At 39.5% G+C, this 18,597-nt stretch overlaps 1 protein-coding gene across 6 annotated transcripts in view; it reads left to right on the plus strand.

Moving 5' to 3' along the window:
- Positions 1-13,271, plus strand: part of LOC113476441 (N-acetylated-alpha-linked acidic dipeptidase 2-like) — a 34,264-nt gene extending 20,993 nt beyond the window's left edge. For 5 of the 6 annotated variants that reach the window (XM_026842054.1, XM_026842078.1, XM_026842070.1 and 2 more), the window contains 6 exons: positions 4,018-4,109; positions 5,512-5,602; positions 6,261-6,525; positions 9,758-9,839; positions 10,771-10,863; positions 12,514-13,271. In XM_026842054.1, coding sequence (XP_026697855.1) covers positions 4,018-4,109; positions 5,512-5,602; positions 6,261-6,525; positions 9,758-9,839; positions 10,771-10,863; positions 12,514-12,703 — 813 coding nt within the window. In that variant the 3' untranslated portion in view covers positions 12,704-13,271. The remainder of the gene's footprint in view (positions 1-4,017; positions 4,110-5,511; positions 5,603-6,260; positions 6,526-9,757; positions 9,840-10,770; positions 10,864-12,513) is intronic. The other variant, XM_026842061.1, reaches the window with a different exon arrangement.
- The last annotated feature ends 5,326 nt before the right edge of the window (positions 13,272-18,597 follow it).

The following is an 18,597-nucleotide window of genomic DNA, read 5'->3' on the forward strand; positions in this document are numbered from 1 at the left end:
CCCTCTTCTTCCCCTCTTCTTCCCCTCTTCTTCCCCTCTTCTTCCCCTCTTCTTACCCTCTTCTTCCCCTCGTGGGGGAAGAAGCTGTTCTTGTTCAAACACTAGCTGTGACACTTTGAACAGTGGAGAACATTCTGTTTCACATATAAAAATTTCCATGTCCCTAGTGCAGCAGATCTTGGATAAAATAATTTATTTTCTCTCTGCAGCAAGCCACTTACCCAGGAATATGTTTTTCTGAAAAAGATAAAGTGAAAAAATGCTTCTGGGCTAAAAATAGTACCTCAGTCTTGATCTTAAGTCAACTATTCAGCTATTGCTGAGTTGGAGTAGAAAACTTCTATTAAAATACCATACGAAGTACGTGAGACCGACTTTTTTGTAAATTTTCCTATTCAGTGTTATTTAAGCTTTTAACAGTAGAAGCATAATATAAACAACAGAAAAACCTGACAACTAGCCCATAATTCCATGATGTTTTCCTGCTAATAAGCTCCTGGAAGTACATTATATTAATCTATATTCTTCATAGCTCCATTTAAAAAGGGGATTATTTTATGGTAAAGGGTTGCTAGTGAAAAGTCTGACTATTTCTTGAGCTCCTTAAAGCCACTGTTGGAACATCTTAGATTTCTTTTTTTCTTATTAGCCTGCTATAGAGAAAACCCACAACCGCTTTTTATTTTCTGTTGTTTCACAGAGCAGGATTCTGCAACAACATTTTGATTCTCTAGTGTTCTCTGCTTTCTGTACACAGTCAAAAAGTGTTTTCCCCAGTTTTATCATATTGTCTCTGGCCAAAGAATCTCATCTGCAATCCCTTGTTTCTTTTTACTCATTTTTTTTTTTCACTGTTTCACTAAATAAATTTGAGACATTCCTTGCCATATTTGTCTAGAGGAAAGTTTTCCTCTTTTTTTTTTACTGCTAAACCTGGAAATGCTTCTCATCTTTCTGAAAAATAAAATCACAGTTCAATTTTTACAGTGGTTCAACATGCTAGTTTTCATGTCTGAACCATCTTTCATTTACCGATATTGATGTGCCACCAGTGACCTCCGGTGATCCATAAATCACAGGCTGTGAAACCTTTCTCTACTTACTGAACTTTTCTGTAAGATCATTCATAGAGATTGTTGGAATTTTCCCAAGGAAACGGATGTTTTGATGGACTCTTGGAGAGAAGTCAGGGATACCAAAGGATGTGTGCTGAAGGACCACTTCAAGCTAGGACACCATTTTTGTTGGCATAGAAACATATATACAGGTGACTGATAGACCCTACAGAAAATTGGCATCTCTTTTACTTGGCTCACTGCTTCTAGCATCACAGAATAAAAAGGCTTCAAACATCTTTATTCTCCAGGTCCCTAAAAATTCAGTGAATTGGATTAGAAAAAGAGGGGGAGAAACTAAAGCAACAGCTAGAAGAGGGAAGCTCGGTTTTGCAGAGGGATCTGTTTGATTTTTTTTTTTCCTTCATTTGCATTTAGGTATCCTCTTATAAAGGTAACCAAAGACTACAGTCTGTACCTTTGCTAATCAGCTGCGTCTTTTCCATTAATCAAAACCATGCCCCTCTGATTTCTGTAAGGGCTAGAAGAACCAAGGCAGAGTGATTACTTTCTTAGTTTTGCTATTTCAACTTCAGTGCATTTGTTTTTGGATGACAATGGGAAGCTAAATATACACATCAAAGTCTCAGCCCATTAAGTCTTTGAATATCCTGGTTATTAGCTTTGTGAATAGGAATAATGAGAAGTCCTGTGCACCTTAGGAGTCTGCGGTGGTTTGACCCTGGCTAAATGCCAGGTACCCACCAAGTCACTCTATCACTTCCCCCCTCCTTCCCCTTTTTTTCTCAACAAGGCTAAGAGGGGAAAGAAAATAAGATAGGAAAAAAAAACCCAAAACCAAAACCACCACCCTTGTGGGTAAAACAAAAGCAGTTTTAATAGAAGCAAAGCAAAGCAAGCATCCATGCATGGAAGAAAAAAAAAAAAAAGAAAACAGATTTATTCTCTCCTTCCCATAGACAGGCGCTGTCGGGCCTTCCCAGGAATCAGGGCTCCCATATGCATAGTGTTTGCCTCGGAGGACCAAGGTTGACACCCCCACCCAGACCCCCTTCCTCCTTTCTCCCAGCTTTATACTGAGCAGACGTCATGTGGTCTGGAATATCCCTTTGGTCAGTTGGGGTCAGCTGTCCTGGCTGTGTCCCCTCCCAAGATCTCGCCCACCCCGTCCCACTGGGGAAATGTTGGGAAGAGCCTTGGTGCTGTGTAAGAACCACTCAGCAGCAGCCACAGCCCCAGGGTGCTACCAACACCCTGCAGCTCCCGACATAAAACAGCACCGTGAGGGCTGCCATAGGGGAAAACCAGTTCTGGCTCTGCCAGACCCAGTACAGAGTCCTAGTGAATTCTTGGAAACAGCCACAGCACCATAATGTTCCCTATGCTTTGCATTAGGCTTTTGTATGGGATTGAATTTCATTCAGGAAGCCCAGTACATGGACGAACATAAGTGCAGGTGTGGGTGATTATGCATGTCCAAAAGAAAGTTTTTTCTTTTAACATTAAAAGAGTCCAACATCCAACTATCCAACATCCCAAGATCTTTTAGTTCTTCCTGTTTTTTAGTGAGCCACTTCTCACCAGAAAAATGCAGTGAACACATGAAATGTCATCTTTCAAGAGTTCTGCATTTAAGTATGGTTGTCAGCATACAGATGGGACAGTTAGCTGTTGACAGTCTTTTTTAGCCCTGCTCTGCTGCCAGGCTTTAGACAATTGGTCACTACCAGTCAGTGTCTGCAATAGTTTAACTCCAATTCCCCTTTTCTGATCATCACTTCTTACTTCGTATTTATACTTAATGAACTCTGCATCTTCCCCTGAGGTAGCAGTAAGCTTATGCTCATTCACAATTTGGATCTAAGTAGGGCAAATAATGTTTTACTACTAGGATCTCAGTGTCGTATGAAAAAGCTGGCCAATGGCTTTTGCATTACCAGAGCTGCCAGAATAGCATCTCTGCCAAAGCACAGAGTACTTTTACTCCCATATGTCAGAGTTCATCTTGCTCTTATTAATGTGCCATTTTCAAATGAGCCCTAGAACTTGACCAAAGTGCCCTGAAAATGGCAGCAGCCAAGCAGTTACTTCACAAAGTTGTTATTTTTCTGCTAGCTGCTGACATAATCTCCGAGGTCAGAACTCTTTGGATTTTCAATTTGGAGTCTGTATATTTTTCAGTGTGAAATTTAAGTCTCACCAGTAGTGTGGGACCATGTATCTAGCCATGAACATTTATGCTTCGTATTTTGGAAAAAAAAAAAAAAGATCCCAATCCTCTCCACGTCATAACCAATCTTATATTTGAAGAGCCATGTCTATTAAAGATTGTTAAAATGTAAATAGAGATGAGAGGCAGAATCTTGAGACCCCTTGGTACTGTTACAATATAGTTAATGACTGGTTTTGACCCTTCTAGCACAATTATTTTGTACTCTTTCTATACAAAAAGCAGTGAAGTTTCAGGCAGACACTGTTGATATAATATTTTTGCTGTGTGGGGCAAACATCCACAGGGTTAGGGCTATCATCTCCCCTTGCCTGCTCAAAGGAAAGCAGCTGGGGCATCCTGGCTGCTGGAAGAACTCCACAGTATTGTATATACTGTTGTGTGTGTACATACACAGCGCTATAAGTACTACAGTAAGAAGTCCTAGAAATCCCCAGGATCCACTTCCCCCAGAAGTAGATGAGCTCCAGCCAGTGTCCTTGAGCTTTTATCCTGCTCTTCTGCACTGTCTGTGGTTGGTTCCAAGTGACTGTGAGATGCTTTTCATGGTTGGGATCCATAAATGTATGTAACAAATGCAAAAAGTGTATGTGTGCTTCCCTGCATGCAGCAATGCTGTTGATTAAGAATGATGCAGATAGCCATAAGGGTCTCCTTTGATAATGAATTGAGTTAGTGGTACTTCCAATGAGGTTATATTTTCCTCTCCAGATTTTAAGCCCTGATGAGGGTTATGAAAATAAGTCTCTCTATGACAGCTGGCTTGAGAAAGACCCTGCGACTGAAAATAATAGCTATCCCAGGTAAGTTGTTAATCTGTTTTATCTACTGGCTACTCTCCAGAAGTTTTCAAGATGTGCTATTGATGACAGCAGTACAAAACCTTTTAATACAAGGTGAGTTTCTAGCAATATCTTTAAAAGTAAAATAAAATTTTATGAGGTTTTTTAAATGATGTTGACATCTATGCCTGCTGTAAAATGAACCCTCAGAATTTTTAAAGGCCTTTTATTAGCAGAAAAGCAATTTGGAAAGCAATCAAAAAAGAGCAGAGCAGGGAAAGAGTTCAAAATATAGTTTAGTCACCCTACTTAGATGAGATAATATCAAAACTGTCAGGACAAGCAAATGCTCAGTTGAAAGAAACTGCCTAGAGCGGCAATTAAAAAGCTCGTGATACTTATTCTTTGTTTATACAATGGATGTAAATGTAATACATTACAAATCAATATCTGAGGGTATGAAAGCTTCATATTTGAAGGTATTAAAACTCCAAAACTCTCTTTGAACCTGTGACTCACAGGGCTAAATCTTATTACATCTCAAATGTGGCATTACTCATGTAAGGTAAATAAAACTGCCCCTTTGTGTGATTTGATCAACAAGCTCTGCACTCTATCTTGCAGGCCCTAGTAAGATGAGGTTTTAGATTCATTAGACTCACTGACTTCTCCTTTCTGAAAAAGCTACTAGAGCTGATCTTTCTCAGTTGATAAAAATAGTTCCTTGTAGAAATTTATGCCAACAGAAGGACTTTAGCTGGAACAGAAGTAACTTTTTTGGGTTTTAGCTGAGAAACACCAATTATTCACCAGGCTAGACATATAAACCTAAAACTTAATATAAAACTTAAATAAATATTTGAAAGTACCTAGGCTACTACGTGCTTTTGTTATCTTCTTTTCCTCTGTCTTACCACATCAACCCAGCAGATGGCAATATTTACTTGTAAGTAACAAAAGCTAATTGTGTCTTCCGCAGTGGAAATTATTTATCAGTCTTTGATTCTACTATGGAATATGTTAAGTATATAAACACATCTGTCTTTACATATATCGCTGCCCAATTCATATTAGTTTGGAAATAGATGATTAATGTTTTAATATTGCAGAGACATGTCTGATACAATTTTATGGCTCTTGTGCATCATGTGTACTCTTTTTAAAAATGTGGTCAGTGCCATAATCTGGATTGTTACCTTTAAAAGATCTTCCTAGAAATATTGGGTACTGAATTAGTGTGGTGAAATAAAATGTTAGAGTAATTAAGCTTGCCACTCATCTAGTTTCTGATTTTGCTAGTGTCCCTGATATGTCCTCCAGAGGAAATCTCCTCCATTTCTTTGAAAATTTTGCATTTTTCATAAATTACTACGATATTATACAATAAGTGCTCTCACTAAGATGTTTTCTTTCCTACATGCAGGATAAACAAACTAGGATCAGGCAGTGATTTTGAAGCTTACTTTCAGCGACTGGGAATCGTGTCAGGCAGAGTCCGTTATACCAAGAACAGGGTAAGTCTTCCAGATTCCTTGAAGAAGTTAGTTTGATAGTGCTGAGTAGTCATCTTTTAAAAATATTTATTAATGATTAATAAAAAAGCTTCAAAGAATCTTTGACTGGCTTGTATATCAGTGCCATTTCTTAATTAAGCAAGAAACCTAAACGTTTGTAGAATAAAACATGTTGCAGTAGTGTGATATTCTCTAAGCCCTCAAGTTCACAGGAATGTATTTATAGAATCTGATTGGAGGTGAATATTTCATTCCACTATACTATTAGTAGGGCCAGTAATATACAAATCTTCCTTGACTGTGCTCAGAAATAACTACACAAGATGAAAGGGGACCGTGATCGAGGACTTCTATCCAAAACCCCAATCTGTTTTCACTTCTAGTGAAGGCAACCTCTGTACAATGGAACTGAAGGCAGGTCTGTGTAATTAGAGACAAGGAAGCCTGCTCACTTAATCTTGTGCAACAGTCCATGGATTCAGGTTGTTTTAGTTTCTTAAAATTAGCACACAGAAATGGAAGGGGAGTAAATTGTATTTTGTAGCAAAGAGCTTTTTTGATTTGGAAACTGTGCAAAACATCTCAGTCATTAAGTGATCAGTGCATCCCTTAACTGCAATTAGACAGGACGTTGACAAATTTGCTTGCTCTTTTTCAGAAAACAGACAAATTCAGCAATTATCCTGTTTATCACACTGTGTATGAGACCTTTGAGCTAGTGGAAAAATTTTATGACCCTACCTTCAAGAAACAGCTAACAATTGCCCAGTTACGAGGCAAATTGGTTTATGAACTGGCAGATTCCCAGGTCATTCCATTTGACTGTAGAGATTATGGAGAAGCCTTAAAAGGATATAGCAATAGAATTTATAAATTGGCCAAGAAACATGAAGAACAGCTGAAACCTCACAAAGTATCCTTCGGTGAGTAATAGCCACAAGACTATCTCTTAAGTGCATTAATTAGAATCCTGCAGGGACATGTTATATCTGTTATAGCTCCAAAACGGAATTCCTTACTTTCCTGTTTCAATTCTGCCATCATAATAAAAAGCCTCTATTTTTTTTCTAAACATAACACAGATTTAACACATTGTCGTCTAGATAAAAGGGTTATAACAATTTTTATGCATATTATTAATTATGGGTATTATGACAGTGCTCATGAGCAGTCACGGACCTCAAACTCAGAACAGATATATCAGTCTGCTTCTTACTTTCTTGCTTAAAAATGAAGCCAAGTTAAATGTTTATGGCAACTGCCTGGAACTTGAGACACACAGGTGCTCATTCCTCCTCAGCCAAAGACATCTTACCCTGGGAAACTTGCTTATCATCTGTCTCAGGGCCTGAGTACCACTTTTAGGCCACAGAAGCATTTCTCTAGCTCTTCTGCACAAATACATCCATTTGTTGAGCACCTGAACACATTGCAATGAAACGTATAAAACAGGTCTGAAGCAGCAGAGTGCTCTGGATCCCAGGCTATGATAGTTTCCACAGTAATTTTTCCCCTCTCTCTTCTTTTTTAATTCTTGCCTCATTCATCTCTTGTGTTTCTGTACCATGGAGCATTTTCAGCCAGTCCTAATCACTTGCTATCTGATGGACCCATGGTTTAGAGACATAACATAGCTTTTTGTAGATCCAGTGAAACATTAGAAGTAACTCAACTTGAATCCTCATTTGGGGAAGATTAAAAATGACATTTAAAACTTCATGGAATGGATTAGGTGAAAAATTCTTGACTATTCTGAAAAGACACCCTTTTTTTGTAAAAAGGCCACTCAAGACAGAGGAAGCCTTGTGTGATGGATCATCTGATCTGAGATTTTACATAACAGAAGGATTTATTTCAATATGTTCCTGTGTTTACTGAAGCATTTTTTGTAAGCAAACATCAAATCTGGAATTTCTTTTTGCAGTGTAGAACATTTACCAAAATTTCTGTTAAATCATTTATTTTCATTGCTTGAGTTTCTCATTTCAGATTAGAAGTTGCCCAAGCTATATTCTGACCAATTCACCTGTTTTTCTTCCTAGATTCTATAAACGATCTTTTTTTAACCTTTTTGTTCCTCAAAATATCACTTAATTCTCTCCTTAATAACTTTATAGAAGTATCATTTAGACCATTTTTTTTACAAGGCATGTTTTTCAGTCTCTTCATTATTTTCATGGCTCTTCTCTGATGCCTGATCAGTTTTAAATGATTTCTTGAATAGAACTACAATTTCTAATTTTTATTTATTCTAGTGCACCAGAGTACATTAAAAGTTACAGGCAATACTGAGAGAATTAAAATTAATTTCACTCAATATTTTCATAGAATTGCCTATTGATGACACTGAATGTCAGAAAACCATTCATTAAGCCTGAATAAAACACGTAATTGTCCTTCAGAATAATAGCTTAAGGTTTTTATCTGCCCTTGGATTCACGTTTCAGCTATTCCTCTGCAACAATGAAGGCTGTAAACCTTTTTTCATAAAATACATACTTGTAGTCATATGCTATCAGGAACTAAGGTTTGCAGGGGGAAAAAAAAAAAAATAAAATTGGTATTTTCTAAAATAACCAACATTGACAACATTGAATATCTAGTGGAGATGAACACAAATTCTCTTACATATTTTCAGATGATCTTTCTTTTTTTTCCTCATAAATTCCCTCCTCCTGCTTCTGAAATATAGTCTGTTGCCATGATATAGCCGTGGTGTCAGCATGGCAGAGCTCTGTCCTCTGGGAAATTTATAACTATTGCCACAGCTGTGGACAAGTTGTCATGGGTCTGTCTATACTGCAGTCCATGTACAGCTTGCATACATAAAATCTGTGCCTCTAATTATGTAAACTAAACAAAACTATTAATACAAGAACAAGCAAGTGTAGGCTGGTGATGAATACATGTTTGCTAGAAATAGAAGAGCAAATGAGACTGCAGAACAGCTTTCAATAGGAGGCCTGGGAACGAAAAGCCTATCACACTAAATAGTGTGGTAAATCTAACTACAGAAAGCCTATCACACTAAAAGACTGTGAAACATTTATAAACAGTGAAGGGCCATAGTTGCCAGCGTAGGATATAGGAGATGACCTAATCTTATGCCCCATATTCCTGTACGACCAAAGAGAGGATGCTCTGATTTATCTAAACTTTTCTGAAATTTGTGGGAAAAATGTACAAGTTTTAAACCTTCCTTCTTTGTAATTGAGTTGAGTGTTGTTAAGTTTCGAAGTTGTTCTCCTCCTAACACCTACCTGTTACTTATTCTACAAAAATTAGCTGCAGAGATGATACTTTTCCCAGGAAAATGACCACAGCTGATATTGTCATTAAAAGCAAGGCCTGCTGCTTCACTGAAAAGAAGGGCCTACTGCTTCTTTGACTAAGTTATTCCACATGGCTTGGATGTACTGTCAGGGACAGAGCAGGAAAAAGCAACTGGCTGACTTGTCAGCCTGCCTGCACACAGTCTGGCACCGTCGGCCAAATCCTGGGGTCTGAGCCGCTGAGCAGCAGTGCTGAGGCACGGCACGCAGGGCTGGGGCAGACACAGCCCCTGTGCTGTAACTCTAGTGCCTGTGTCGAGCAAGCACAGGGCTTGGCGGCTTCAACCTACCTTGCCTGTCACTCTATTCCACGGCAGTTGTGTCTTTTATGCCACACCTAATACCATTCAACATACGCATCACACTCGTCTGTTGTGAGGGGAATAGGACATCATGTCCCAAGAGGGATATCCTGCTCTCTTTCCACAGCCTGCTGGAAGAGCTGGTATTTTCGATGTAAGTCAGGTTTTTTTACAGCTAAATGCTGCAGTGCATCCCTTTGTTAAAAAGGAAAAGGCAGACTTCTCCGTTTGCAATGCCAGGCAGCCTTTTCCTTGCCAGGCAGAGGGAAGATGTATACATGTGAAGCTTTATCAAGCCTTCCGCTTTATTGATGGCCTCACTGGACAAAGTCTTTATCTATTACTGCTTTTTAAGCTTTTTAAAGTCTGCACTAGGGAAACTAATGAATTATGGAAAGACAACAAAAATAATGCAATTGTATCAGCAAACTGAATGTAGTTTTCCTCTAACTGGGCAACTGAAATGTATATTGGGCTCAGTAAATACTCTGAAGTTGTTCACAAAGTCCTTCCTTTTCTAGATCCTCTTTTTTCCGCTGTGGTGAACTTCTCAAAGGCTGCTGCTGAATTCCACAGGAGACTTGAACAAGTCGACAAGAAAGAGTAAGTCTGAAAAAAAAGTTTTATATATTTATATATATATGTATATCTGCCTTCAGTACCCAGGGTGGAAGTTTTTTCTTTACAATGACTTTACATGAGTTCCTTTGATTAGTGTAGAACAGAACCCTTGAACTCTGAGACATCTGCTAAAATGAATTCTGCTTCCCATAATGAATAGTGGCAGTTGTAGAGCTTATTGCTAGTATCAGCTTGTCAGCAAAATCATTGTAATACACGGAAAGGCAGGTAACAGTGAAAGTTAAAGTTGGACTGAGCTCTGTATTTAGACACCTACACTTGAGTGTTGTAGGTGATACCAGCATTTGTACTGGCAGAACACCTCAAGGAGCAGAGTATCTAAGATATCTGCATGATGCTCACAAACCTAAGTGCCCTATGGGACTCACGTGCCCTCAGAGTTCAGTGACTGGAGGCCAGATGCTCCTAGGCACCTAGTATGGTACCAGGTAGTTGTGTTTAGGTCACTGAATCCCATCCTTACAATGTTACTATGTATAGATCAGAGCAGAAGTTTGGACACCTGACTTATGGGTAACACTTGGTTTATGAATGGACACCAAAATCTAGCTATCTTCATCTTGACCAAAATCTCAGCCTTCCCCTCCCTTTTGTTAAGTGAGATCTGTCTAGTTCCATTTAATACTAAGCAAGTGTCTGATACTATCAGAAAGTCTTCCATTTTATTTTTCATAGTGTGAAATCCTGTAGTTGAGTTTTCTAACACAGAAATCCCAATGCATTAATATTACGTGTATTTAATATCTCCATTTGCAAAACCTCATCTTTCTGCAAACCATAGAGCGTCTTTGTCACCTTTTTTACTGTCCAAAGGAGAGGAAAGGTGTTTAAATGAAACTGGGAAGTCATGTTTCGTTATTGTGTGAAATGTATCTGTCTCCATTATTTGCAGTCCAGTCGCAGTGCGAATCATGAATGATCAGCTGATGTTTATAGAAAGAGCTTTCATTGATCCTCTTGGCTTACCAGGAAGGAAGTTTTACAGGTGAGGTGACAAGTTGTTTGACCTGCCTGTCTAAGGCACTGTATTTTGGCAGGTAAGCCCCTCCCTGAGTGGTCAGTTGAATTGCTATATAGGCCTTGTATAGGAATTACAGTTCAACAGATTGTTTTAGGCACAATCCAGTGAATAGCTGTATTTCTTTATAACCCCCAGCAAGAACTCATTGGCTGTACCTGTCTAATTCTTCTTCTTAGGTTTGGCATTCCGTTTTTATTAACCACCATAACTTTGTGACTTTCACTCGCAGGTGTGTTCTTCTGTTACCACTTGCTCTTTTAAATCTGTACAAAGTGAGGACTGAGTGGAGAATCAAATGTATTGAAAAGAAAGGAGAAACAAGGGCAAGGTAAAAGGGGCAAGAGTATGAGAACAGATGTGTAGTGAGGGTCAGGTGAAGAGAGAAGTCCAGAAGAGAGAGTTTGGAGAGAGACCTTTCAGCACAGGATAGATAAAGGCCCATGAGGTGTGCTGCAGAGTCCCATCTGTGCCAGCTTTGGCTGCTTCTATAGATGCTCCTATTAGCTTAAATCTTTAACTAGTTATTGCTGAAGTTTTCTCTCTACAGCACATGGGCCTGGAGAAAGACAATGTTTGGTGCACCACGATACCCTTTATAGAACCCTAGTGCATTTATTAGTGACAAAAACCTAGCTTCCAGTGTCACTGTGACAGTAGTCAGTGTGACTACCTCACCTTACTCCCACTATCCCCCTTTTCCTAATGACTGGATATATCTGACTCATTGATCGATGGCTTTCACACCAAGCCAGAAGTCCCTCAGGCAGGTAAAATTGAGAATCACACTTTCATCCTCCTAGGATAAACTGTCGTTCACGCTTTTGGAAGAATGAAATGGTTGTTTCCTACAGTTCTTCTTATTGGGTGTCAGGTATCATTTAGAGCTGTCTGGATTTTATTATTTTTTTTTTTTAACTTGCTTGCATTTATTAATGTAGTTTTTGTGTTTATTTTGATTTGGTAGGACTCTCTCACAAGCTACAAATGTGCTTTGTTACTTCACATGAACAAAATCAATTTAAAAGCAGATCTGCAACTATTCATTATTTAAGAAAAAAAACCCACCAACAGATAAAAATGATACTTTGGCACAGTTCTGTTCCAATATGATCACTTCTTCTTTCAAGAACTCAAGCTCTTCTCAAAAAGTCTCCCATAGATTTTTTTCCCTCTTTTTACATTCCCTTCCCAGATCTGCTGATCATCATTCAGCTGCTTAGTTAATTCTGAGCTTTCTATTCCATTTCTCATTGTACACCCATAACCAGTTTTATTCCTTGTTCCAGACTACCACATTAGTTCAACAGGTTTGTCAAGCTCCCATTTAAAAAAAATTTAACATGGTTTCTTTCTTAATGAGACAAATACATCATCTTGTCCCAAGGAGAAGGCTACCTGGTGCCCTTTGCCATCAATTTTGTCCTTGGGGCAGCTTCCTCCTGTTCTTTTAAAGATGGGTCCAGCTAGATATCCTGTGTATTAGTAAGTTCTGATCTTCACAGGATTTATAGCTGCTTTCTGTAGCACACATACAGTTCCCTACAGTGAACACCCCCCCCTGTTAATGGTTACTTTTATTTAGTATGCCTACACTTTTTTCTTCTTTCCCCACAGACATGTCATCTTTGCTCCAAGCAGTCACAACAAGTATGCTGGAGAGTCCTTCCCGGGGATCTATGATGCCATGTTTGATATCGAAAGCAAAGCAGATCAGCATGCAGCCTGGGAAGAAGTAAAGAGGCAGATTTCCATTGCAGCCTTCACTGTGCAGGCAGCAGCAGGGACACTGAAAGAAGTAGCATAGGATGATGGCTGTGAAAAGCTTGAAGAGCAGAGTCTGAAATGCAGTGCAGTCAGGCTGTGACAGGGACCCAGTCTCTCCTGGCTGCCTGACATATCTGAGCCTCCAACCTCCTGAATTAACCCCAGTGTACTGGCAGGGTGAGCAGAAGCTGTGTATTAAAGAACTCCTGAGCTAGAAATTACTGCTTCTCTGATACTGACAAAACTGTAGCTTTAAGAACAACCCTAGATGGAAGCAAATCTGGGGGTGAGGAGGGTGGGGCAAGGGAAGAATCAGTTCCCAATTGGAGTTTTCTGAAAGATCTGCCAATTTTGAGACTCGCTATTTTGGATGTACAATTACAAACCCAGTTGTTTTCCAAGATACCTGTAAAACTTGCCTGTAGCAGTGATCAACAGCACACATTTCAGGAGAAAAAAATATAACACTCCTCAGCACACACGTGTTTCTTTTTCTGATAATTGCTTATATAATATAAGACACCAAAGGCATCTCTATATTTTAAAATCTATTCTGCAGGTCTGGTGTATGCTCATTATACTGATTTGATTTCTTTTCCTGAAAAAAACACCAAAAACTGGCCCTCCTGCTGACTGCCAAAGCAGCACTAGCCATTCTTGATAATCAGAGAAAAGAGTTGCTTATATGCAGAAATCCAAAAGCATTTTCTTAGGCAGTGAGCGTCCATCCCTCTGAAAGTCACCGTGCAACTCCCTTCTTTATTTGCACTTTGGAAAATAAAGATTTTCAGGGATAATTAAAAGCTGACAACCCTGCTCCTTTTGGTACTTTCACTGATAGCAGACCCGTGGCAGCTTTTGCTCCTATTTTTTTCCAGGAGTTCTCTTCCATGCAGATGTCTTGTTCCAATTGAGGGAGCTGAAGGACATTGTCACTATTGGCATGGGGCTTGATGTTATTCCATCTTTAGATAAGACCTGAAGAGTTTCCCATCAGGAGCTGCTTTTACATTTAAAGAGAAATCAAAATGCATGATTGTAAAAAATTGCTTAATTTGTAAAAAAATTGCTTCTTGCTTTATTTGTCCTTTAAATGTACTTTTAATCTATATGCTTTACACCTAATAAAATTACTAGAATTTTATTAAATTACATTCCAGTTTGTGGGAGCTGATAATAAGCAATTTCTTCTCTTATGTAAAATATACTACAGTTTTTCTCACAACTATAAATTTTACCAGGTTGTGGGAATAAAATCCTTTTTGTTTTATGGAGAATAGAACAGATGTGCTACTAAAAAAGACAGAATTAGAGGAACAGGACAATTACTGGCTACAGGAGTTGTTCTCTTCTCAGATGCCTTGATTTCAGTCAAGGGAACCAGAAATTACCACCGTTCAGTCTTTTGGGAAATTGTTTTGGGGGTATATACCACCAAGAAGAGAGGCTTTCATTGGCAGCACTTCCAATAAGCCTTTCTGAAAGATGAAGGACTGTGTACCTATGGATGTTGTGCTCAGAATTTACAGTTAAATTGCTTTTCACAAATCAAGCCTTAGGCACATGAGGAGAAAATTACACTTCCACAGTTCATGCTTTACCTCTTCTGTTGGAAAAAGTAGTGCTTAACTGACCTTGTCAGCAAGCACAAGAAATGAGTAAACAATGCTGAGGACACCAGAACAATAACTACATTTTTGTTGTTCACTTCTACCTGACTGGGGCCACTCACAGTTACGAAGTTGTTCATCTCCACATCTGCAGCTTAAGGTGGTGCTGAAGGATGAGATACCTTGTGAACGGTGACTGGTACGTAACTGCACTGGTTTTCCTTCCTTTTCCTAAATCACCCACTACTCCCGCTCCACCACAGCTCTGTGTTAACTGCAATGGGCAGTAACTGAATATGCCCCCAAGGAAGGGTTAGGGTATCTGGATAACAGAAAAAAAGCCACTAGTGCCTCTTCCTTGTGAAGAGGATCCAGCTTTGCATCCGTCAGCAGCTGCTGCTGCAGGATCATCAGAGGATAAGGCAAATAAGGAATTTCCACATAAAAATGAAATATCTGACAAAGTGTGCTTCCTCCTTCATTTACAGAAAGCTCTTTAACAGTATAAACCAGTGAACAAATGTTTTACCAGTAAACATATTTTTTCAGTGATAGTTAGCCTTTGAAGTTCTGTGTCATTACCCTGCTGCAGCAAAAGGACATATATCTTCTTGCTTCCATGTGTAGTTTGAAGCTGCAAGAATAAATTACAGCTCAAATCAGGCTGAATGCACAGCTGGCATAGATTGCTTTGCACCTCTTCTCAACTTAATTGATAATTCTGTATGAATGTACAATTCATCATGACCCGCTACATCCTGAGGAGTATACAAAATAGCTTAAATCCATATCTGTTCCTCTCTATAAAGTTCTACTGAGGGAGAGTGATACCCAAACCCTTATAAATAAGGAAACCAAACCACTTAAAAATGGCTTATACTAATTGATTTCCACAAAGTCACATATTTTTGGCACTGAAAGGATCAGTTACTGAGAGCCAGGATTGCCTCCCCTGCTTTAATCAGTAGTATCTCATTCCCTATAGATGGGCAACTAAGCAACTACTGCTGTCTCCCAGCCCAAAGGCTGCTGTATTTGTGTAGCTCTGCCTGCCCATAATTTTAAAATGTGGGGGGATTTTTCAGGCTCTCCCTTACAAATGGATAGCATTGGACTGCCTACTCTGTCCTTCCCCAATTCAATTTTCCCAGTTCATTCACTCAATATGGCTGAAGCAATCTGTGAATCATATAGCTGGGAGAAACAGACCCTTCAGCTTAGACAGGGGCTGCAAAATAATTTGGCAAAATCAAACTGTGATGAACCAAATATCTCTTGGATATGTGGTTTGCCCATTGTCTCTTTAGAAAATCAGTTCCAAAGGGACAGTGCCAGGAAGTTTATTTCAGATTCTCTTATGGTTGAAATACCTTTGGTTTGCCTTTGGAAAGGAAGCTGGAACACTTGGTCAATTTAGTGATGGCTGGAAAGTGGAGATAAGCTACATGCTCCATTCTGCACTGAGTACGTGATAAATACAATCCAGTTACTCATTTGCACCAAAAATGGTAGTAACTTAAAATAGTTATTCTGCTGTGTTTTTCAATCAGTCAATAAATAGAACCACCTAAAAAAAGCTCTGCAGAACTTAAGCTTAATAAAAACTCAGGCTAATCCAAAATTTTTGACAATTAAGTGATGCCAGTGCTTCTCTCAACACCCTGTAATTTAACAACCCTTCCCAAAGCTGACTCATGTATCAAGGGACTGCCTCTGCGGAGCAATGAAATGAAAATTTCCCTATCCCAGTATCTTGATGACTGACATACAAGTACACCAGCTGCAGAAGTTTCATAAATCTCACTAATTATACAGTTCAGGTGTTAGAACAGGACATTTGGGTTTGTCTGTTTTTTTGGTTCAGCCAAAGCAATTTTTCAAGTCCAGGTCAAACTTTTAAATTGCCTCATCTGATAAAAATTTGCATTCTTTTACAACAGTGATAAAAATAAAACACACTGTAACCCTTATTTATCTATTAAGGGAATGACATTGCAAGAGCAAGGTCCTAAAGCAGTCAGTCAGCCCATTAAGCAGGTGATCACAACCAGTACTGGTGCTGTACGCTGACTTTTCCACAGACGCGATTTCTATTATTCTGTCCTTCTACAGATAACCTAGAAAATAATCTCTGCGTGTTCATAAGGGCCAAAAGAATGTGAACTCTACTGACTGCATAGTATTTTGCAACAGAAGAGGACCTGAACACCTGGCCAGCAGCCCTCGGTGACCTGGAACCCTTTCCTTGTGTGGAGGAACTATTGCTGTTCCTGTCCATGCGGACTAATAAAATACCAGGCAGCAGGTTTAAAACCAAGGGATGACTCACACTCCATGTGATAATCTGGTGAAGCACACTGCTACAGGAGCTTGTGAGAGGAAAAATGGGTTAAAAAAGGATCAGACCCATGCAAGGAGTGCTCATGCCTCATGAGCCAGATGCAACCTTTCATTCAGAAGGCCCTAAAGCACTTGGAAATTAAAACATAATGGGAAGGGATTAAAACATACCTGCTTCATTCCGTGCTTTATGCATTTGTCATGGAGAGATTATTGGGAAAGATGGTACTTTGCACTCTCTCATTGTGCTTTCCACTGAATAGACAGCTCTTTAAGTGCTGCTGGTGGTCCTCTGTTCATGTGCACTTGACTGAAACCCATGAAAATTAAAAAAATGTATCTTTAAATGGTTGCTAGTTCTCCTCTTCAAACCAAGATAATGATTAAGTATGTCAATCACAGATCTTTTTACAAAACAAAATTGCTTGAGAGCAGAAAGTTTATCCCGTGGTGGTGTCATTCAGAGGGTAAGAGGTTCTGTGCAGTATCTGCAGAGACCTACTGCAATGACCCCACATTATTCCTAAGGAAAACAGCAGCAAGATGAGATTCTGGAAGACCCTGACTGAGTCTGAAATTCACTGAGGACTTCTCGCACCTGCCAGGCAATGCTGTAGAAACCCTGAAGGAGGCAGAGCTGAAATCTCCAGGAGATACAGCATCAAAAGCAAGTGGGAACCTCCTCTCTGCAGCTGGTAGGAACAGGATATAAATGGCCCATTTTTTCTCTCTTACTCTAAATTCCTCTATTTCCATTCATGGGATTTTTAGCATACAGTTAAGAGTGCCATTAAGAGACTTGAATGATGGTGAATGTCATGGACTTCCCTATGGCAAAGCAAAGAAGACAACACTAATTAAATGAAATACAGACATCTTGCTTCTGCTATGCTGTTCTCTTCCAAGCCAAACCAAAGTGCTATGTTCCTCACTGAGCAACACCTGCTACACAGAAATTGTCCCTAGAGAAACCAGCAGGAGCTGAATTTAGTGAGAAGCCTTTTTTTAACACAAAAGACTGTTTCCATTACACCACTGTGACTAAAAGCAGCTCCAACCAAGCAAGAGTGGCTACTGTTTAATCCTGTAATTTAGCTGCAAGTCCTATGATGTATGGAAGTTGAGCTCTAACTCACAATCAGCAGTTACTTCTGTTAATCAGCATCAGCAGGAGGAACTTAGAAAGTCTAAATGGTTTAGGAGCTGTCCTATGGATTGCTTCTGTATTTGCTTGTGCCAGTTATAGTCTGTGAAGTCAAGGCAGCTCTGGAGAGCGTCAGTACAGCGTTTGTGCAGATGGATCCTACACTTTTAAACATTTTCTTACATCCAAGAAAACGTAGAAGCTATTTTTAACTCAACCTGTAAGGCACATCCATTTTCTGGATGAGCTTGGGGAGCTCAAAGAATGGAGGAGTTCTGGTTTGTTAGAAACTTCATGCAGGAGGGGCTGGACCTGGTTCAAGTAAACTGCAAACACATTACAACCTTCCATAAAGGGAAAGAACAAGAGAGATGATGAGAAACGCATTTCACAGAAGGGTATCAGATAAGAATAGACTTGCTATGTTTACATGGCACCTTCCCCAGATGTGCTTTGCTAGCTTGCTGACAGCAAGCTGCTGACTCATTCCTGATACTGCCATCCACTCTACCTCCAAACTTGGCTGTATTTTCAGAAGGAAACTCAAGCCACAGTTGCTGGATACAGTGACTGTTGTGACAACACACCCTTATGTAACCATAAGCAGTAGGACATCAGGCCAGGGGAACATGGTCAGCTGCAAACATTGAGTACTGATTCAGCTCCCGCTGAGATCACTCAAGCCTTCAAATATTCCTGGAACCAGCATACCCCTCGTTTTTGCTTCCTCAGCTCTCTACATCTCCTAAGCCACGTTGCCATTTTTCCACTTGAGCCCGCATGCCCTGGCACCTCCTGCCTGCTCTAAAACATCATCTTCAGCCCACAGCTCAGACAGAA

Source organism: Athene cunicularia (genome assembly GCF_003259725.1).
Source record: "Athene cunicularia isolate RWA chromosome 1 unlocalized genomic scaffold, athCun1 chr1_part1, whole genome shotgun sequence".
In the NCBI taxonomy this organism is placed as follows: Eukaryota; Metazoa; Chordata; class Aves; order Strigiformes; family Strigidae; genus Athene; species Athene cunicularia.